This window comes from Bombina bombina, chromosome 4 (assembly GCF_027579735.1).
Source record: "Bombina bombina isolate aBomBom1 chromosome 4, aBomBom1.pri, whole genome shotgun sequence".
NCBI classification, from domain to species: Eukaryota; Metazoa; Chordata; class Amphibia; order Anura; family Bombinatoridae; genus Bombina; species Bombina bombina.
Genome location: NC_069502.1, coordinates 641,859,313 through 641,883,292, shown reverse-complemented (window position 1 = coordinate 641,883,292; position 23,980 = coordinate 641,859,313). Strand labels below are relative to the sequence as shown.

The 23,980-nt window shown below is 38.0% G+C and overlaps 1 protein-coding gene across 2 annotated transcripts in view; it reads left to right on the top strand.

The window, feature by feature from the left end:
- LOC128656660 (uncharacterized) overlaps positions 1 to 23,542 on the top strand; it is a 110,895-nt gene extending 87,353 nt beyond the window's left edge. For both annotated transcript variants that reach the window (XM_053710683.1, XM_053710684.1), the window contains 2 exons: positions 19,445 to 19,609; positions 19,704 to 23,542. In XM_053710683.1, the coding sequence (XP_053566658.1) occupies positions 19,445 to 19,609; positions 19,704 to 20,545 (1,007 nt within the window). In that variant the 3' untranslated portion in view covers positions 20,546 to 23,542. The remainder of the gene's footprint in view (positions 1 to 19,444; positions 19,610 to 19,703) is intronic.
- Positions 23,543 to 23,980: the final 438 nt, after the last annotated feature.

Below are 23,980 nucleotides of genomic sequence, written 5' to 3'. Positions count from 1 at the left end.
TAATAACTATTTAATAAATATTGTACCTAGTTAAAATAAATACAAACTTGCCTGTAAAATAAATATAAACCCTAAGATAGATACAATGTAACTATTAATTATATTGTAGCTATCTTATGGGCTATTTTATAGGTAAGTATTTAGTTTTAAATAGGAATAATTTATTTAATTGTAGTTATTTTATTTCGTTTAATTTTAATTATATTTAAGTTAGGGGGGTTAGACTTAGGGTTAGACTTAGGTTTAGGGGTTAATAAATTTAATATAGTAGCGGCAACGTTGGGGGCGGCAGATTAGGGGTTAATAAATGTAGATGTCGGCGATGTTAGGGACTGCAGATTAGGGGTTATAGTGTTTGTGAGGCGGGAGTGCGGCGGTTTAGGGGTTAATATATTTATTAAAGTGTCGGCGATGTCCGGTCGGCAGATTAGGGGTTTAAAATTTTATTTAAGTGTTTCCGATACGGGGGGGGGGGGCCTCGGTTTAGGGGTTAATAGGTAGTTTATGGGTGTTAGTGTACTTTTTAGCACTTTAGTTAAGAGTTTTATGTTACGGCGTTAGCCCATAAAACTCTTAACTACTGACTTTTAAGTGCGGTAGGAGTCTGCACAGGAAAGGGTCTACCGCTCACTTCTTCCAAGACTCGTAATACCAGTGTTAGGCAAATCCCATTAAAAAATAGGATACGCAATTGACGTAAGGGGATTTGCGGTAAGCTTGCGTTGCGGAATAAAAGTGAGCGGTACACCTGTACCTGCCAGACTCGTAATACCAGCGGGCGTTAAAAAGCAGCATTGGGACCTCGCTGCTTTTTAAGGCTAACGCAAGACTTGTAATCTAGCATTTAGTATTTTACAATCTTTATTGAAGATTCTTGAATCCTTGTGAGCTTTTTTTTTTATCAGTAGCAGTCCTATTCGTCAATGGGGTGCTTGGCAATGACTATGAGTATGAGTTAGTTCAGTGCATAAGTAAATTTAAACCCCTTTAAAGGGGATTCAAACTCAAACATGATGCATATGAAGGAGCACTAGTTAAACATAGTAAATATTTTTGTATGAAACAGGTTACAGAAATGTTACAATTCACAATTATACTAGAAGGAAATACTATTAGATTTAAAGGGACATAAAACCCAATTTTACTCCTTCATGATTCCGGTAGAGCCATGCAATTTTAAATAACTTTAAATAACTTTCCAAGTTATTTCTATTATCTAATTTGTATTGCTCTCTTTGTATCCTTTGTTGAAATGTCAGAAGCTGCTTATTTATGCCTGCACATATATGCTTCTTGTCAGTGGCTTTCAGCTAGCTCTTTGGTGTGCATTACTGTTCCTTCAACAAAGGATACCCAGAGGATGAAGCAAATTCGATATTAGAAGTTAACAGAAAGTTGTTTAAAATGGATCTATCTAAACCATGAAAGAAACATGTTGGGTTTAATGTCACTTTAAAACAGATTTAATGTCTCTAATTTAATCCAAAACATTGTCTCTTTTAACAGTTAACTAATTGTGACTTTTCTTCTAAAAGCCAATTGTCTCTTTCACAGATGTTTTCAGGCGACAAAAGCCATTTATACAGGGCCAAATGTTTGGCAGCTCATGGTCTGTGCATAAATATATATATATATATATACAGTATCCCAGAAAAATGAGTACACCCCTCACATTTGTGTAAATATTTTATTATATCTTTTCATGTGACAACACTAAAGAAATGACACTTTGCTACAATGTAAAGTAGTGAGTGTACAGCCTGTATAACAGTGTAAATTTGCTGTCCCCTCAAAATAACTTAGCACACAGCCATTAATGTCTAAACCGTTGGCAACAAAAGTGAGTAAACCCCTCACATTTTTGTAAATATTGTATTGTATCTTTTCATGTGACAACACTGAAGAAATGACACTTTGCTACAATGTAAAGTAGTGAGTGTACAGCTTGTATAACAGTGTAAATTTGCTGCCCCCTCAAAATAACTCAACACACAGCCATTAATGTCTAAACCGTTGGCAACAAAAGTGAGTACACCCCTAAGTGGAAATGTCCAAATTGGGCCCAGTCACCCATTTTCGCTCCCCGGTGTCATGTGACTTGTTAGTGTTACAAGGTCTCAGGTATGAATGGAGATCAGGTGTGTTATATTTGGAGTTATCGCTCTCACACTCTCTCATACTGGTCACTGGAAGTTTAACATGGCACCTCATGGCAAAGAACTCTCTGAGGATCTGAAAAAAAGAATTGTTGCTCTACATAAAGATGACCTAGGCTATAAGAAGATTGCCCTGAAACTGAGCTGCAGCACGGTGGGCAAGACCATACAGCGGTTTCACAGGACAGGTTCCACTCAGAACAGGCCTCGCCATGTTCGACCAAAGAAGTTGAGTACACGTGCTCAGCGTCAAATGAAGAGATTTTCTTTGAAAAATATACGTATAGGGGGGCGGAGCTGCCCAGCAACTAAGATGGTCGCATGATCTGGGAGCTCTGTGTATACAGCATCTAAGAAAGCCCTATTGACAGTAGGAACCCTAAAAACGAATATTGCAACTAAATGGTAATAACACAGGGAGAAGCCTAGGACATGCTGATAGACAATCAGTGGTTGTGTGTTTAATACTGAGCTGAACAACTGTCTCAGAGCTGCCCGCCACACACTGGAGCGCCATTTTGGAGGATTCGCACACCTAACAGGGGTAATCACTGCAGCACTTAAAAGCACATAATAATCATCCAAGCCTCTGCCATATCATAATGCCTAATGAGGGGTATAGTGCACTGCTGCCCAGCATGGAGACCCAAGCACTGTATACTGTTTTCAGGGACTTGCTGGAGGAACATGGGAAGAGGATGTGCGAGAGGCTTGATGCCCTTATTGACATAATTCAAGCAGCAAGTACAAGGAGCGACAACTGCGCAGAGGAGCTCAAAGAACTTCAGGAGTCACAGTGCGACATAGTACCTGTAGCTCTCCAGGCGCTCTCCTCGCCATTGATATCAGCAGTTACAAGCCTCGAGATGGAGCTTCACTCTCCCTCTGCCGATACAAGTGGATTGCACGCATGGAGGGGAACGCAATATGGCCGCTCACACATAGAAGCAGGCATCACAGAGCATTATAGTGCTCACGCATTTCCAAGCTCTCTCCTCTCAGTCATCAGCTTAGCACGCTTGCTACAACATTCCTGCTGGGAGCACCGTCGGATTCTGCAGATGTACTGGGCTATTAGCCATTACTCCCCCTGGGATCTCTGGATTGGTATGCGAACCATACTTAGACTGATACGTTCACTTAGAGCAGGTATTGGATGAAGGGAGTGCATGGAAGAAGGTGATTTTGGGCGCAATATACCCACCAAGACTGTCTAACATCTTGAGAACTCCCTCTGCTGTACTACCCCACAGCTCAAAAATCTGATGTTCTTCTTCCTTGCTCTTATATGCATATATACCAATGTAAATATTCTTTGATGTAGCAGTATTTTTTCTCTAGCCCTCTTAGGCGCATAGGGATATATGATAAGCCCAGAGTTATATATTGAAATTTACTTAATTTATAATAGACCCCTTGGTTACCTAGAAGTAAGCTAATTATATCCTTAGCTAAAGTATTTGTCATCTGTTGCACTCTCTAAAATAGGGGAAGATTATTTAGCATAGTACTATAACGTACTCATACCCTAGATACAGAGATGGCAGTAGTGGTCATTTATTGTAATCAAATTATTTTGTACCAAAGAATAGGAAGCAAGTTTTTTTTTAGGTGTCAACAATCTTATTACAGCAGAGGTTGCTAAGCGCTCACAATACCATCTTGCTTATCAAATATACTACCACTTGCAGTTCAGTTCTTGGACTTAACTCATTTTAGTTTAGTTGTAGCCGAAGAATCTACATTTATGAAGATCATTATCTGAGAACGTGTGGATTTTGGAACTAGACCCTCTTGATGTTTTTCCCACGTGCAGACTTAATGAGGACTTATCAGAAATAGTACTTAAGTTGAGTGTTTGGGTAACTAACCTTCTTTGTGACCCTTAATAAGTTCTCCAATACTTTTATCACATTACTATTTGGCCTTACTCTTTACTATGGCTTCCCCCAATAGCAGTTATCTGTTTTTACATGGGTAGGTAACTCCTACCGTTATGTCACAGTTTGAATACATTATTACTGGTTAGGGTGTGAGTTTGTGCTTTGAAACATTGTTTTTAGTACTTATTTTCCTTTTGTTTTTTTTTTATATATTAAACTTTGGCGATACACAAATGTACAGCAAGCTGAGATGCCCACAGTGATAATAGATTAATTGAAGTCAGCCCCACTGTACACAGTTGTGAATCTACCTTAGCTAGTACCCTCGTGAGAGTACCAAAAGATGTGCAGTGTATACCATTAGCTAGCAATGCCTCATCTTGTTAAGGCCGCACAAGACAGGCTTGAGCCTGTGTGGGGTTCATTACTCACTGTCACCATTTTTCTTTTCTTTTTTTATATATTAAACCCTGGCGATACACAAATCTACAGCAAGCTGAGATGCACAAAGTGCTAATAGATTAATTTAAGTCAGCCCCACTGTACGCAGTTGTGAATCTATCTTAAAGTGAAGGTAAAGTTTTTCGTTTATGGAGCCTGTATTCTATTATTGATCTACTATATACTATGATCGCTATTTTTTTTTTTAATATTTGTATATATATTAGTGTATTCTAAACACTTTATATTACTTTCTCGGCCGGTCTTCGCTCCTCCCTCCATTGATTTCCTGGTTTTTGACTATATTACATACAGAGCGGTCCCACCCGCTCTGTACGTAATAAAAAAGCGCGTTCCCGATTTCTGGACCACTTGCGCATGCGCACCATTCACCGTTCATTCCATTTGCGCCTGCGTGACAGTAAAATTGTAAATAGAGACTACTTAGCCTTATGAATCCTTATCTCGCATGCGCTAAACTGGAACGAGCGTTGAGAATAAAAGAAAGGAAGTGAATGCAACGCATGCGCATAGAGAACAGTAATGCGGTGACGTAATATGACGGCCGCCTAACGGCCAGTGTTTCAATTGGCTAGTAGAAAAACGTGACCGGGCTTAGAAAGAAAAAGAGAAAAACGGGTTGTTTTAGCAGTGTTCTGAATTGGATAAAGAAACGGTAAATAATAAATAAATATAGCGATTCTAAAAACTTGATGAATTAAAGTCCCATTTATTTTTAGATTATTTACAGGGGGAAAAGTATAATGCATGACACTTTACCTTCACTTTAACTAGTATCCTTGTGAGAGTACCAAAAGTGCAGTGTATACCATTAGCTACCAATGCCTCATCTTGTTAAGGCCGCACAGGACAGGCTTGAGCTTGTAGGGGGTTTACTACTCACTGTCTTACTAAACTACTAATATAATATATTATTTACTATAGACCCTAGCCAGAGTTAGATAGATTTATGTGCGATGGTACACCATGAATATGGGAATGTCTGTTTTGAGAGATGTTACTGTATTGTTATTTTATGTTTCTGAGGACGACAAGAATATAATAGTTTAAACATGTGTTTTTACAGGCCCGAAGCAACCGCTACAATAGTTTCTAATACTTATATGGATTCTACTATGCATTATATATCTGTTTAATGTTTCCCAGATGATGGTCTAGCCTAGGAAGCTTGTTTCTCAGTAAAATCTGTAAGCAGTTGTGAGGAATACTTTTGCCAGTTTATTGTCCGCCCCCCCCCCCTTCTTTTTAATTTTTTTTTATTTATGCAGTAGAGGTTCCCTCCGCATTACTCTATTTTGGCAGAGTTGCGTAGTCTCTGCTCTGTCTGAGGAACTTCTGAACTTGGCTTTTTCTTACTTTTTCATTACAAGGTTCCTCGGGCCTTAACCATAATCAATATTGTAGTGTCTACTCTTATGCTCTTTGTCTCCTACGGACAGTGTATGCCTGTATATTTTTATAATGCTTTACTTGAGTTCTGAAGTTTGTATATACCTTAGTTTGGTTTTATATTACAGAATGCTAATTATTATCACCTACATATACTGTACTTACAAAGTTATCTGAAGAATATTTTATTGCAACCTTTTTATCAGATCTCTCTGTATTTTGCTAACTGATGCTGTTTTTGGTAAAGCATTGTGTCATCCTTGTACTTATGGAGTATGATCCCACCAGGGATCTGACTGACATTGGTGACACAACAAAACCCTAAAATCAAAACTAAGAGCAGAAAGGTTTGGCTGTTTGGACTACTATGTATAGCCTCATCATGGTATGGTGGTTACCTTCTTGTTAGCCTTTGAGGCACCCTCTATTGTATTATTGCTTGCCATATATGTAATAATGTGTTATTGCTTCTTCAATAAAAAGAAAATTATTATTTTTTTTTTTTTTAAATATACGTATAGGTGCTGCCAGCATTGCTGCAGAGGTTGAAGGGGTGGGGGGTCAGCCTGTCAGTGCTCAGACCATACGCCACACACTGTATCAAATTTGTCTGCATGGCTGTCGTCCCAGAAGAAAGCCACTTCTAAAGATGATGCACAAGAAAGCCTACAAACAGTTTGCTGAAGACAAGCAAACTAAGGACATGGATTACTGGAACCATGTCCTGTGGTCCGATGAGACCAAGATAAACTTATTTGGTTCAGATGGTATCAAGCGTGTGTGGCTGCAACCAGGTAAGGAGTACAAAGACAAGTGTGTCTTGCTTACAGTCAAGCATGGTGGTGGGAGTGTCATGGTCTGGGCCTGCATGAGTGTTGCCGGCACTGGGGAGCGTCAGTTCATTGAGGAAACAATGAATGCCAACATGTACTGTGACGTACTGAAGCAGAGCATGATCAACTCCCTTCGGAGACTGGGCCACAGGGCAGTATTCCAACATGATAATGACCCCAAACACACCTCCAAGATGACCACTGCCTTGCTAAAGAAGCTGAGGGTAAAGGTGATGGACTGACCAAGCATTTCTCCAGACCTAAACCCTATTGAGCATCTGTGGGGCATCCTCAAACGGAAGGAGGGGGAGCGCAAGGTCTCTAACATCCACCAGCTCCATGATTTTGTCATGGAAGAGTGGAAGAGGATTCCAGTGGCAACCAGTGAAGTTCTGGTGAACTCCATGCCCAAGAGGGTTAAGGCAGTGCTGGAAAATAATTGTGGTCACACAAAATATTGACACTTTGGGCCCAATTTGGACATTTCCACTTAGGGGTGTACTCACTTTTGTTGCCAACGGTTTAGACATTAATGGCTTTGTGTTGAGTTATTTTGAGGGGACAGCAAATTTACACTGTTATACAGGCTGGACACTCACTACTTTACATTGTAGCAAAGTGTCATTTCTTCAGTGTTGTCACATGAAAATATATAATAAAATATTTACAAAAATGTGAGGGGTGTACTCACTTTTGTGGGATACTGTGTGTGTGTGTATTAGCCAATATTGGGCTAAAACAAATTTATGTTAAATTATTAAATTAATTTAACATAAATGTGTTTTTAGCCCAATATTGGCTAACTTTTTAGCTGGGTGGTCTTTAAAATCAGCCGAGTGGTACACCTGCTAAAAAGGGACTGGGAAGAACACTGATATATATAAAAACTGTTTTATTTTTCATTAAATCTAAAAAAAAAAATTTTTAAACCTCCAACAAATGTATATTGCATGAACAAAATGTAAAATGTTCTGTTTGTGTTGAGAGATCAGGTTGCATGTATATTGCATAAAAAATCCCAACAAATTAATCTATAACTAAATACAACAGAAGTAAACTTCCTCCTGAATCACATTAGGTACCTTTTCAGAGATGATTTATATTTACCATTAAAAAAATAGATTTTTTTTAAACAATTGCAGTGTTGTTTTAACACTGTATTGTAGGGATTACCAGCTGTGTTTTGAAAGGGGCATGTATGTCAGAAATTGTTTATTTGGGTGACAGATGAACTACATTAGTGTTAAACATTAATGTATTAAAAGCTTATTTCTATCTCTTAAGCAAATGCAGGATTTGAAAATAATTTCTTGTTCTATGATAAATCTCTTAAAATGTTTGCAGTTGTGTAAAAGAGATCACGTAAGGATATGAAAATGACAGCCTTTCAAGCTGTTTTTCTTTCTTTTTTTTGTATACGGAAAATTAGACGAGCAGTTTGGATGTTGTGTATATATAAATGCATTCGCTTTTTCTCTTATTTGTGACAACTAATTATTTTATCATTATAATAAAAAAATAGATATTTAATGAAAAATCCTTACTTGAAAATCTTCATACTTGTGCTGAGCTCAGCGTCCTCCAAATCAAGGCTCAGGACATTAGCCAATAGCGATGCTTGAACTAATGAGCACTTTGCATAATAATGATTAGGCAGGCTAGCTCCCGAATCACATGTACGTGTTATTCTTAGTTGAAAGCTAAACCTAGGTAGGCTCATATGCTAATTTCTAAGCCCTTGAAGGCCGCCTCTTATCTAAATGCATTTGACAGTTTTTTACATCTAGAGGGCATTAGTTCATGCGTTTCATATAGATAACATTGTGCTCACGCAAGTTATTTAAGAGTCAGCACTAACTGCCTGAAATGCAAGTCTGTCAAAAGATCTGAGATAAGAAAACAGCCAGCAGAAGCTTAGATACAAGGTAATTACAGAAGTAAAAAGTATATTTCTATAACAGTGTTGGTTATTCAAAACTGGGGAATAGTAAATAAAGGGATTAACTATCTTTTTAAACAATACATTTTTAGTGTTTACTATCCCTTTAAGTTTATGTCTTCTGTTGCAAGAAGGTACTGCATTATTATAAAGTTCTGCAAAGTGTTTTCTGAGAACTATTTTCTGCATAATTTATCAAACAGATACAAATCTATGCGTTCAACATATAAAGCGGCTTCTGTGAGCTTCCAAAGTTACTGAATTATTTCCCTAGTCATAGTCAAATTTGTCTCAGATGACTGTGATTCATGTTTAGGAACGTGACTTTATTTAAGGATGCTCTGAAGGGAAACATTGATAGTAGTTTTTGTGCTGCAGTTTGGCTGGCAGTGGCAGCCATGGGCAAAGCTACGGCTGTCTGCATGTGAATTGATCTGTCTGATTTAGGAAGAAGTATCATTTATTTGTAAGTCATACTTTGATGCTATTAATCTGACTATGCGGGTGTTTGTTGTTGACTGTTGCTAAAAAAATTGGTCAGCTGACAACCTAAGGGGAACAAATTTATCAAGATTGCAGACGGACTAGTTCTCAAGCAGAAAATCTGCACGATTGCAATCTCCACTTCTGATGCAACATTGTGTGGCAAAAATGTATCATTGCACAAGAGCAGTATATATTAATCACTGTGAGAGAGTTAGGGGATGGAGTTGCTATAGAAACGGTTTATGCTTTTTAAATTTGTGGTTGCTGGCTCACTCACGTGAGTCTGCACTTCATGGACTCAAAATCTGTGAATGCAGCTTAATAAATCTTCTTCTAGGTATAACTTACTCGCACTTTCTCAAGAAAAGGCACCTTACAAACATCCGAATGTGCTAAAAGTTTGTCTTCCTCAATCTAAAACTCCTCTCATCCCTCCAGGATTTTTCTATTGTTTCCCTTAATCAGGCTGAGGGGATCAAAATGCTGCAGAGCTGTAACTGTGTATGTTTAATGTATATGCATTTAAAGATGCATTTTAAAGAGAAGAAAATATGAAAGAAAAAAAATACTGATTTGAACAATTTTTCATAGAAAATCTATATCAAGTTATTATATGAAGTTGGTATAGAATAATATAGTTTATCAAGTGAGTGAGAGCTCCTATTCTAATAGTTATAACAATTAAATAACATAAATATATATATCCTATCATAGGTCGCTATCTACAATGGGAATAATTGCCTTAGAGATATTTGAATATTGACAGCGCCAATGACAAGGAACAAATAAGTTACAAGTATTTATTAAAACAATAAAAAAATCACATAAAAATGTGTACAATAGTTTGCTAAATAAAGTGGATAAAAAACAGTGAGTCAAAACACTCTGCTTTTAACAATAACTACTGAAAAGAACTATGAGGAAAGACAATAACACTGCTTGCCTTGCCAGGTTTAACAATCCACACAATAGAATAATATAGAATGTATCCACTGTTTCTAACCTTTTATTGTCTATAGGAAATTCTTCATATATAAATATTACTGTTTGTGAATAAATACATCTGTTTTCAAAAGGATAGGTATTATAGCCGTATATATTCTAATTATTATTTATACCATAAAGGGATAGTAAACACCAAAAATGTTATTGTTTAAAAAGATAGACAATCCCTTTATTTACCATTCCCCAGTTTTGCATAACGAACACTGTTATATTAATACACTTTTTACCTCTGTGATTACCTTGTATCTAAGCCTCTGCTGACTGCCCCCTTATCTCAGTTCTTTTGTCAGACTTGCATTTAGTGCTGACTTAAATCCACGTGCACGAGCACAATGTTATTTCTATGAAACACCTGAACTAACGCCCACTAGCTGTGAAAAATGCATTCAGATAAGAGGCTGCCTTCAAGGGCTTAGAAATTAGCATATGAGTCTACCTAGGTTTAGCTTTCAACTAAGAATACCAAGAGAACAAAGCAAATTTGATGATAAAAGTAAATTAGAAAGTTGTTTAAAATTACTTGCCCCATCTGAATCATGAAAGTTTCATTTGGACTTTACTATCCCTTTAATGATTTTGGTTGTGGACCAGTTTTTAGAATAAATGATGATTGTGATAGCCTCTGTCAATGCTTATCAGATGTTTCCATAGCCTTTTCTAATACTTGCCAACTCTTTTTTTCACTTAGATATATTACACACACATGCTCCGCTTTTTTGTGGGATTCAGATCAAACCTTTTCCATTTGTCAGGGTAGAAATATTGGGTATATCCTCAAGATCCCAATCTTGCTAAAGTAAATTTTCTCCAACATTGGTGTGTCCGGTCCACGGCGTCATCCATTACTTGTGGGATATTCTCCTCCTCTACAGGGAAAGGCAAGGAGAGCACACAGCAAGAGCTGTCCATATAGCTCCCCCTCTGGCTCCGCCCCCCAGTCATTCTCCTTGCCGCTCTGAACAAGTAGCATCTCCACGGGGATGGTGAGGAGTTTGTGGTGTTAGTTGTAGTTTTTTATTTCTTCTATCAAGAGTTTGTTATTTTACAATAGTGCTGGTATGTACTATTTACTCTGAAACAGAAAGAGATGAAGAGTTCTGTTTAAAACAGGAGTATGATTTTAGCAGCAGTAACTAAAATCGATTGCTGTTCCCACACAGGACTGTTGAGATGAGAGAACTTCAGTTGGGGGGAACAGTTTGCAGACTTTTCTGCTCAAGGTATGACTAGCTATTTTCTAACAAGACTGTGTAATGCTGGAAGGCTGTCATTTTTCCCTCATGGGGATCGGTAAGCCATTTTCTTAGACTTAGAAAGAATAAAGGGCTTATTATGGGCTATTAACTGGTGGACACTCTTAAGGGCTAAATCGATTGTTTATTTAAGTTTTTATTTAAAGTTTGAAGTGGATTTCACACTTTTATTATTTGGGGAACGTTTTTTATCACCAGGCGCTAGTTAAGACACCTTCCCAGTCAGGAAGGGCCTTTCACTGTATTAGGCAGAGCCTCATTTTCGCGCCATTATTGTGCAGTTTCTTTTAAGTACAGTGCATGCAGATGCATGTGAGAGGGTCTGGTGTCCACTGAAAAAGTTCCTAGAAGGCTTGAAATACCCCCCTGGGATAGTTGAAGTCACAACAAAGGCTGCGGCTGGGACTGTAGTGGGGTTAAAATTGCAAACGGCTCCGGTTTCCACATTTTAAGGGTTAACCGCTTGAAAATTGGGGTGCAATACTTTGAATGCATTAAGACACTGTGGTGAAAATTTGGTAAAGATTGGATAATTCCTTCATAGTTTTTCACATATTCAGTAATAAAGTGTGCCCTGTTTAACATTTAAAGAGACAGTAACGGTTTTGTTTTAAAACAGTTTTTGTACTTTATTAACCAGTTTAAGCCTGTTTAACATGTCTGTACCTTCTGATAGATCATGTTCTGTATGTATGGAAGCCAATGTGGTTCCCCCTTCAAATATATGTGATAATTGTGCCATAGCGTCCAAACACAGTAAGGACAGTATTGTCACAAATAGTAAGGTTGCCCAGGATGATTCCTCAGATGAAGGAAGTAGAGATAGTTCTACATCTTCTCCTTCTGTGTCTATACCAGTTATGCCCGCACAGGCGACCCCTAGTACTTCTAGCGCGCCAATGCTTGTTACTATGCAACAATTGACGGCAGTAATGGATAACTCCATAGCTAATATTTTATCCAAAATGCCAGCATTTCAGAGAAAGCGTGATTGCTCTGTTTTAAACACTGTAGAGCAGGAGGGCGCTGATGATAATTTTTCTGTCATACCCTCACACCAGTCTGAAGTGGCAGTGAGGGAGGGTTTCTCAGATGGAGAAATTTCTGATACAGGAAGAATTTCTCAGCAGGCAGAACCTGATGTTGTGACATTTAAATTTAAATCAGAGCATCTCCGCGCATTACTTAAGGAGGTGCTATCTACTCAGGATGATTGTGACAATCTGGTCATCCCAGAAAACTTGTGCAAAATAGACAAATTCCTAGAGGTCCCGGTGCACCCTGATGCCTTTCCGATCCCTAAACGGGTGGCGGACATAGTGAATAAGGAGTGGGAGAAGCCAGGCATACCGTTTGTCCCTCCTCCTATATTTAAGAAATTGTTCCCTATGGTCGACCCCAGGAAGGACATATGGCAAACAGTCCCTAAGGTCGAGGGGGCGGTTTCTACACTAGCCAAACTCACGACCATTCCCATTGAGGACAATTGTGCTTTCAAAGATCCTATGGATAAAAAATTGGAGGGTTTGCTTAAAAAGATTTTTGTACAGCAAGGTTACCTCCTTCAACCTATTTCGTGCATTATTCCTGTCACTACAGCGGCGTGGTTCTGGTTGGAGGAACTGGAAAAGTCGCTCAGTAGGGAGACTCCGTATGAGGAAGTCATGGACAGAATTCACACACTTAAGTTAGCTAATTCCTTTATTTTAGACGCCGCTTTGCAGTTAGCGAGATTAGCGGCGAAAAATTCAGGGTTTGCAATTGCGGCGCGCAGAGCGCTCTGGCTAAAGTCTTGGTCGGCGGATGTATCTTCCAAGACAAAATTGCTTAATATCCCTTTCAAAGGTAAGACCCTTTTTGGGCCAGAATTGGAAGAAATTATTTCAGACATCACTGGGGGAAAGGCCCTCCCACAGGATAGGCCTTTCAAGGCTAAGAATAAGTCCAATTTTCGTTCCTTTCGCAATTTCAGGAACGGACCGGCTTCTAACTCGGCAGCCTCTAGACAAGAGGGTAACGCTTCCCAGACTAAACCAGCTTGGAACCAATGCAAGGCTGAAATAAGGGTAAACAGGCCAAGAAGCCTGCTGCTGCTACCAAGACAGCATGAAGGGGTAGCCCCCGATCCGGGACCGGATCTAGTAGGGGGCAGACTCTCTCTCTCTTTGCTCAGGCCTGGGCAAGAGATGTTCAGGATCCCTGGACACTAGAAATAGTCTCTCAGGGTTATCTTCTAGAATTCAAGGAACTACCCCCAAGGGGAAGGTTCCACATTTCTCACTTATCTTCAAACCAAATAAGTAGACAGGCATTCTTACATTGTGTAGAAGACCTGTTAAAGATGGGAGTGATACACCCAGTTCCAACTGTGGAACAAGTTCAGGGGTTTTTACTCAAATCTGTTTGTAGTTCCCAAAAAAGAGGGAACTTTCAGACCAATTCTGGATTTAAAAATTCTAAACAAATTTCTCAGAGTTCCATCGTTCAAAATGGAAACCATTCGAACAATTTTACCTACAATCCAGGAGGGTCAATATATGACTACAGTGGATTTAAAGGATGCGTATCTACATATTCCTATCCACAAAGATCATCATCAGTTCCTAAGGTTCGCCTTTCTGGACAAACATTATCAGTTCGTGGCTGTCCCATTCGGACTAGCCACTGCTCCCAGAATTTTCACAAAGGTGCTCGGGTCCCTTCTAGCGGTTCTAGGACCAAGGGGCATTGCAGTGGCACCTTATCTGGACGACATTCTAATGCAAGCGTCGTCTCTTTCCAAGGCAAAGGCTCATACAGACATTGTTCTAGCCTTTCTCAGATCTCACGGGTGGAAGGTGAACGTAGAAAAGAGTTCCCTGTCTCCGTCGACAAGAGTTCCCTTTTTGGGAACAATAATAGATTCTTTTGAAATGAAGATCTTCCTGACAGAAGTCAGAAAGTCAAAGCTTCTAAACGCTTGTCAAGTTCTTCTCTCTATTCTGCAGTCTTCCATAGCTCAGTGCATGGAAGTAGTAGGGTTGATGGTTGCAGCAATGGACATAGTTCCTTTTGCTCGAATTCATTTAAGACCATTACAACTGTGCATGCTCCAGTAGACAGGATCACCTGTCTCAGGGAATGAGTTTCTACAGACCAAAGTGGGTCATTGTCACGACCGACGCCAGTCTATCAGGCTGGGGCGCGGTCTGGGATTCCCTGAAAACTCAGGGTTTATGGTCTCGGGAAGAGTCTCTTCTCCCGATCAACATCCTAGAACTGAGAGCGATATTCAATGCTCTCCGGGCTTGGCCTCATCTAGCGAAGGCTGGATACATAAGATTCCAGTCAGATAACATGACGACTGTAGCTTACATCAACCATCAGGGAGGAACAAGGAGTTCCTTGGCGATGAGATAGGTATCCGAGATCATCAAATGGGCGGAGGATCACTCCTGCCACCTATCTGCAATCCACATCCCAGGAGTAGACAACTGGGAGGCGGATTATCTGAGTCGTCAGATTTTCTATCCGGGGGAGTGGGAACTCCCCCCGGAGGTGTTTGCCCAGTTGACTCAATTATGGGGCATTCTAGACATGGATCTGATGGCGTCTCGTCAGAACTTCAAGGTTCCTTGCTACGGGTCCAGATCCAGGGATCCCAAGGCCACTCTAGTGGATGCATTAGTGGCGCCTTGGTCGTTCAACCTAGCTTATGCGTTTCCACCGTTCCCTCTCCTTCCCAGGCTTGTAGCCAGGATCAAACAGGAGAAGGCCTCTGTGATTCTGATAGTTCCTGCGTGGCCGCGCAGGACTTGGTATACAGACCTGGTGAATATGTCATCGGCTCCACCATGGAAGCTACCTTTGAGACAGGATCTTCTAGTACAAGGTCCATTCGAACATCCAAATCTAATTTCTCTGCAGCTCACTGCTTGGAAATTGAACGTTTGATTTTATCCAAGCGTGGGTTTTCAGATTCAGTGATAGATACTCTGGTCCAAGCAAGAAAACCTGTGTCTAGAAAGATTTAACATAAAATATGGAAAAGATATATCTGTTGGTGTGAATCCAAGGGATTCTCCTGGAGGAAGATTAAAATTCCTAAGATCCTCTCCTTTCTCCAAGAAGGTTCTGATAAGGGATCGTCAGCGAGTTCTCTAAAAGGACATATTTCTGCTTTATCTGTCTTGTTATACAAACGACTGGCAGCTGTGCCAGAGGTACAAGCTTTTGTACAGGCTTTGGTCAGAATCAAACCTGTTTACAGACCCTTGACTCCTCCTTGGAGTCTAAATTTAGTTATTTCAGTTCTTCAGGGGGTTCCGTTTGAACCCTTACATTCCATAGATATCAAGTTGCTATCTTGGAAAGTTCTGTTTTTGGTTGCTATTTCTTCTGCTAGAAGAGTTTCTGAATTATCTGCTTTGCAGTGTGATCCACCCTATCTGGTGTTCCATTCAGATAAGGTTTTTTTGCGTACCAAGCCTGGTTTTCTTCCAAAAGTTGTTTCCAACAAGAATATTAACCAGGAAATAGTTGTTCCTTCTCTGTGCCCGAATCCAGTTTCAAAGAAGGAACATTTGTTACACAATTTAGATGTAGTCCGTGCTTTAAAGTTCTATTTAGAAGCAACAAAGAATTTTAGAAAAACATCATCCTTGTTTGTTGTTTACTCTGGTAAGAGGAGAGGACAAAAAGCTATTGCTACCTCTCTTTCTTTCTGGCTGAAAAGCATTATCCGATTGGCTTATGAGACTGCCGGACGGCAGCCTCCTGAACGAATCACAGCTCACTCCACTAGGGCTGTGGCTTCCACATGGGCCTTCAGGAACGAGGCTTCTGTTAATCAGATATGTAAGGCAGCGACTTGGTCTTCTCTGCACACTTTTGCCAAATTTTACAAATTTGATATTTTTGCTTCTTTGGAGGCTGTTTTTGGGAGAAAGGTTTTGCAAGCCATGGTGCCTTCTGTTTAGGTAACCTGATTTGCTCCCTCCCTTCATCCGTGTCCTAAAGCTTTGGTATTGGTTCCCACAAGTAATGGATGACGCCGTGGACCGGACACACCAATGTTGGAGAAAACAGAATTTATGCTTACCTGATAAATTACTTTCTCCAACGGTGTGTCCGGTCCACGGCCCGCCCTGGTTTTTTAATCAGGTTTGAAAAATTTTTCTTTTTCTTTATACACTACAGTCACCACGGCACTCTATAGTTTTCTCCTTTTTCTCCTAACCGTCGGTCGAATGACTGGGGGGCGGAGCCAGAGGGGGAGCTATATGGACAGCTCTTGCTGTGTGCTCTCCTTGCCTTTCCCTGTAGGGGAGGAGAATATCCCACAAGTAATGGATGACGCCGTGGACCGGACACACCGTTGGAGAAAGTAATTTTTCAGGTAAGCATAAATTCTGTTTCTTTAGCAAGACTTAATAGTGTTAATACTGGCAGCTTTGTTTCTTATTTCACAATAGTATGGGGTTTTCTGACAGTGTTAACTCTTGCAATTATGTATGTATGATTTTTCTACCATGTTTGTGTTTTTTGCTTGGATTACTGTATAAACGCATATAAATATATTAAAGGGACAGTAAACCTTAAAAATAATAATTATATAACATTATATTTGCCAAACTTTATAAAACCTAATGTACCCTTTTAATTAAAAAACCCCCCGCTGTTTTACAGACCCGCTCTCTGTACTCTGCTGAGCGGGTCAGACAGAGCAGGAGCGAGCTGCACTTAGTCTTATGGCACGGTCGGGCCGGGCTGTGACAATACAGCTGGCCCGATGCGCTGAGTAAATATAACAGACCCGCTCAGTAGAGTACAGAGAGCAGGTCTGTAAAACAGCGTTTTTTAAAAAAAATTAAAAGGGTACATTAGGTTTTATAAAGTTTGGCTAATATAATTAGCCAAACTTTATAAAAGTAGGTTTACTGACACTTTAATGTGTGTATACATTTCTTCATTGGCATTCATATACAACAACTGTTTTATAGGTATGCTTTTCAAGAAATGATACCAAAGGAACAAAATAAGTTTGATAATAGAAATAACCCAACCAGTAAAATCTAACCTTAAAAGAAAGTTCCCTTAAAAAAGCCCACCCCTAAAAAAAAAAACCTAAACAAACACTAAAACCTACTTTAAAAATTGCCCGGCAGTGTTCTAGTTGAAGGAGTCTTTAGTTTTAGGATAGGTCTTTCAGGTTGTTTTTTTTAATTATTTTTGGTAACTTTTTTTTATTTTCTGTAATGGTAGGTTTTTAATTTTTTGTAATGGTAGTTTTTTTTTTTTTTGTAACTTAGGTGGCGTTAGGTTAGGGGTGTTGGAGGGATAAGCTGCTAGGAGGTTAGGGGGTATTTTGCAATGGAGGGCTGGGGTGGTAAGGAGGTTAATGGGTTACAGAATATTTTGCAATTGGGGGTATTGGTGGTTGGGGGTTAATAGTGTAGCTGCGTAGTTTGTGAAGGGGTATTGGTGGTTTAAGGGTTAAAAGTGTAGCTGGGTAGTTTGCGGTGGGCTGTGTGGTGGTTTAGGGGTTGTGTAGCAGGGTAATTTGTGGTGGGTAATTTGGTGTTTTAGGGTTGCTTACTGCAATTTTTTAAAACCCAAACTCTTTACATGAGCTTTAAAGTGATGGTAAACTTTGTTTGTATTTACAATGTTTGTAATCATAAAGTAAAAGATAAGGACTTTAATTCATGAAAGACTTTGTAAACGCTTAATTTTTTTAATAATTACACTTTCATGTCTTCATATATTCTGCCGTTCCTCTGCCCGTAACAGATACTCTATTTCTTACTTCTGTGATGATTCAGGCTGTTGCCAATTGTATCGTTCCCCCCAGGGGCATTATTATTTACTTGCTGGATGCCAAAGGGGACCCAATATGATTGGCTACAGCCTAAGAAATAGAGTATCCATTACGGGCGGAGGAACGACAGAATATATAAAGACATTAAAGTGTAATTATTAGAAAAGTAAGCGTTTATTAAGCCTTTCATGAATTAAAGTCCCCATCTTTTACTTTATGATTACAAATATTTTAAATACAAACTTTAAAGTTTACCATCACTTTAAGTTCACGTAAAAAGTTTGAGCATAAAATGTGATTGTGTTTGAGCAATCGCGACTTGTAATATGAGCGCACAATGACGCTCAACACCACCCAAGAAAATCTGGGCGTCGTAAATTACTGTAAGTTTGGGAAAACAAATTTGCGTTAATTTAAACACTGTGCCACTTGTAATATGGAGCCGAGTGCAAAAAATACTGAGATCACGCAATCGCGTTTGCGCTTATTGTACTAAAGATTTGCTCGATGCATAATCTAGCCCAACGGCAGCTAAGTGCAGTAAATTAAGATCATCATGCTTGGAGGTTACCAACTTGCATCCTCTTCCATTCCTTGTTTACTAACGCCCCCTGTGGCAATCCAAGCACCTTTCCAGTATTTACTGAATATTATGTCAGCATACACAATGAGAGGAAATGTTTATACTTACCCACAAACAAGTTTATTCACAATTGTTAGGTTACTTATGAAAGTTCTCCCACTATATCTGACCTTTCACAGTTTTTTTCTAAGGACAAAATTTCCTCTCTTTTTTTTTTTTTTTCTTCCACTCCTAATAAGTTCTTCTGGCTATTTGTAAACTGAGGCTAACTTAAATAGGTGGATCTGTTGGAAAGGGGTCTAGAAGACTTCTAGATGCATTTTTAACTGCTCCAAAAGGGCAGTATAGTGTACTAGTTCCAAAATATCTTTTCACCTAAGTATGAAAAAGTTTTTTTTTTCTGTATGAATAATGTAACTCTAAAAATATTATAAAATGTTTTTATAACTGAAATTATGATATAGATATTTCTGTAATTAAAAGATTTTATAAAAGCTTGTCCAGTTTTAGCTATAAATGTCTTAGATTTGCTTTTTCTTTTTAATTAGAGCTCATCAGCATTATATAAGTTATGAAGTTTATCATTTGCATATTAGTGTATGATAATAGAAATGTAATTTTCCCTTTCCAGTATGAGATGGTTTCTTCTTATTTAGGCTCTACAGGTAATCTGCAGTCGGCATTGACTCAATCTGATGGTGATCAACCTTTGGAACCATATGAGGAACCAGTATCGGAAAATCACCCTACATCTGTACCCTTTTCAGAACATGCAAATAGAGATATTGTAATTCAAAATGATTTGTCAACTAGCATTTTAAGTAAGTTGAGTATCATATTTTATAATAATATTTTCAGAAACATTTAAAATTCTGATTAATGCTATTTTACGTTTGTTTTCACAATTTTTAACAGCTAATGCAGATAACAGTGACAGAGCTCCTTTCATTATTCCTGGGGAGTGCAGTCTCACTGAATACCCAGAGTGCCTTAGAAAAAAGGACGTAAATGATGAGTCTAAAATGTTCACTTCCAACGATCACGGAAATACCCTTGAAGCAGAGAATAGAGACTTTGGACAGGATGGGTCAAAAGAACAAGATGAACATTTTGAATCTGCCACTTCTAAATTTAGTGCTGCTTTTGTTGACCAACCAAGTATTTCTTCACCAACACCAGTTGTAAACTTAGCCATATCTGATAATTTTCAACAAAAACCAGATAGAGATTGCACAGTATCAGATATCAAAAGACAAACGCCAGTGAAAGATCTGCCTGAACCAGCTCATCCAACCATTGAAGGGCAAGGCTATGTTTCCCAAACAGAAAGTGTTCAGCAAAACTCTCAGCCAACACATTTGCACAATCAAGCACAACTTTCAAGTCATGCATCAATTGCTGATCTTGTCTATCTACAAAGGCAAAGCATGCTTGCTGAACAAGAGCATTGGGAGCGTAATGAGCAAAATATGTGTCTTCTTCTTGAAAGGCTAACATCAATACAAGAACAGCAAAAGTACACAAATGTAAGTTTGATGGGCATAAGTAGTGAGTTATCATTTATAGGCAAACAGCTGAGCATGATAGCACAACATTTTCAACTGACTGCAGGTGTCTCCACAATGTGTCATCCAGTTCAAAGTAACCCTGGATTATATAACACAGAAGAGAAGATAGAACAGTCTTCAGCAAAAGAGGACTCGACTGAAGATGAAAATATATCTCAAGATTGTGTAAAGGACATTTCTGACAAGTAATTTTTTTTTTTTTTAAGTGAAAATCATTTTTATTGCCTTTGTATCATTAATTTACAATATTTATTTTACCTATTGACAAGAACTTTTGTGTGTGTTTGTGTGTATATATCTGTGTGTGTGTGTGTATGTATATATATATATATATATATATATATGTGTGTGTGTTTGTGTGTGTGTGTATATATATATATATATATATATATATATATATATAATGTACTGTATGTATAAATATATGCAAACAATTGATGGCTACAGTCTGTACAACTGTACTACTTCACCCCTCCTTATTTTAAGATACCCAACATTTTCAGATACAGGCAAAGAAAGTTCAACCTTCTATGAAATGTGGTAACTGTGAATCTTCTGCTGTTTTTTTCTGATTGTTTTTTTATATATTTTTATATATAATCAATTTACACTAAATTATAGAAAGGTAATTGTTGCTGATTTCTTTAGGAAAGTACAAGCTTTAAAGACCAGGTCACAGCATCCCAAATATTTTTACACTTTCAAACCTCTTAATCCTTGGGAGACAGTATTGGGCATGTAGAATTGATTGTAACACATTTGATGTACCAGATAAAGGGCCAGATTACAAGTGGAGCACTAATTACTGCTCCCACTCGAGAGTTAATTGCGCTAGAAGTAACCTTTTCGCGCTCGTCAGGCTGTGCTCGTATTATGAGTTGAAAGTAAACCGTTTTCTCTCTCACACTAACATGACAAGCGCAAAAAGCTGAACTTACAATATCGCGTGCACGTTTACGTGTTCCCCATAGAAGTCAATGGAGAAAAAAAAACTAAAACCACACTTGCGCAAAGACGATCGCATATTCTCATGTGCGCTAACCAGACATGAAAATATGAATATTTCACATCCCAATGTTCTTTACAAAGAAGAATATGTTCTATTTATTTATAAATACATACTTCTACGTATATCTGATGCTATTTTGGTACAATCTATACCTAAATATATATATATATATATATATATATATATATATATATACAGTATATATATTTTAAAATACATAGAACATATTCTGCTATGTACAGAACATTGGAATGTGACATTTTTACAGTAAATATAGTTAAAATCTTTATTAAAAATTAATATCACCTAAATATGTTTTTTCATCTATATATATATATATAGACAAGTCCCCGTAAACACTGAACATTTTGCTTTACTGCTGAGTAACTGGTATACAGTATTTACAATCTATCACAATGCAAGGGATACTGCACACGCCATTACTGAAAAGCCTGCACCTACACTGACAGGACACTTAAAAGGACGCTGAACCCAAATTTGTTAATTTGTAATTCAGAAAGAGCATGCAATTTTAAGCAACTTTCTAATTTACTCCTATTATCAATTTTTCTTCGTTCTCTTGCTATCATTATTTGAAAAAGAAGGCATCAAAGCTTTTTTTTTGGTTTCAGTACTCTGGACAGCACTTTTTTTATTGGTGGATGAATTTATCCACCAATCAGCAAGGACAACCCAGGTTGTTCACCAAAAATGGGCTGGCATCTAAACTTACATTCTTGCATTTCAAATAAAGATACCAAGAGAATGAAGAAAATTTGATAATAGGAGTAAATTCGAAATTTGCTTAAAATTTCATGCTCAATCTGAATCACGAAATTAAATTTTTGGGTACAGTGTCCCTTTAACGTTTTGACTCAAACGGCATGCACTAATGACAAAGGCACCAAAGCACAGACCCTAATATTGGTACTTCCCATGATGTCCCTTGTACATACACTAGTTGTCAGTTATACACGTAATGAGACCGCATTGTACAGTCTTATCGGCCCATTGCGCATGCGCAAAAAAACGTAGCGTGTACAGCCGAGAAATAACTGAGAACTTGAATACCATGAAGATCCTTGTGACGAAATAGGGAAGGGGGCAGGGGGACATTTTAAAGAGGCAGAAAAAGTAAGTGGTATTACTTATAAAAGATTTATGTGACAAATATGGCTATAGTGGAAAATATTAAGCGTTTGGAACTTTATAGGATGGACTTATGAAGCTTTTTGGGTTGACTGTCCCTTTAACTGCAAAGGGCTCCAATGCACTTCTATATATGTATACATATGTATTTGTGTTTATATTTGTATATATGTATGTAAATATATATATATACACATAAAAATACATAATACATATGTATATACAGTATATATATATATATATATATATATATATATATATATATATATATATATATACATACATACACATCTTTAGAGATGTATATGTATATATCTCAATGTTCCTTTGTCTGCCTTTTTTTTCTAACATCTGAGATAACAAATCTTTGAGCCCTTATAACTTTTGTGTGCAATATTTTTTTTAAATATGTTATGTGTTGTGTTATTATGAGTGTATTTTTGATGTGTTTTGTGACACTTTTTAGTTTTGCCAAACAGTTAAACAGAGCTCTAAAGTTGCCGTAATTATTCTAGCATAAATCGCGATTGTGCTCAAGCGACCGCTTTTACTTTCAACTCGTAATAAGAGCAGTAAGCCCGACAAGCGCAAACCCCCACGATGAACCCCTTATCGCTCAAGCACAAACGTTTGCGCTTAACTTGTAATTATGTCCAAAATCAGTGTTTACATTTACAAAAGTTTTCTATTTAGTAAATACATTTTTCAAGATTTGTATGTGAAGAACATAAAGCCTCCTATTAAGGAATGAAAGCCTCATTGTTTTGAAAGATTGGTTGGTGCAACCAATGAAGGGCTTCACTGTTTCATTTAAGAGAACTTTGGTGTGTTTTCAGTGCTATGCTGGTGCTTTTTTTTCTGTATTTTCTACCAATAGCAGTAACTGAAGTGGCTATTATATTATGTGATGTTGTTTTCTTTACTAGTTGTATTGTATAAAGAGGAAATAAAATAAATTAAAAGATACAATATAAATTCACGAGGAATACCTTAAAAGCACCATTAAACATGCATTTTCTTCTTTCGAATCCCTCAATTCTATTGTAATGTCTAATTTACATTCTGACTTTTAGGACTTGTTTGCAACAGATCAGAAAGCCTTGAGAGCTCTCCAAAGTGTTAACTATTTAAGTCAACAAAACTCACATGGTAAATGATTGATTACCATTCATATGGTAAATTAAATAAGCTTTTTATTTAATGAAAACTTTAATGAAAAATTGACAGCATTTCCAACCATGGCCATTAGAGATTGCTGAGCGGTTCAAGTTTTATAGCAGGCGCCAAAGGGGTACAAGAGACTGTATCTACATTTGCAATCAGTTTAAAGAAATTGGCTAGCACCTGTGCTTTTGGGGATTACCTGAATATGGCCCTTAGTGTTCAGTTCATTATGGGTATCAGTAAAGAATGTATTCAAAGGCGACTTTTGACAGAGGAGAACCTGATCTTCCATAAAGCACTAG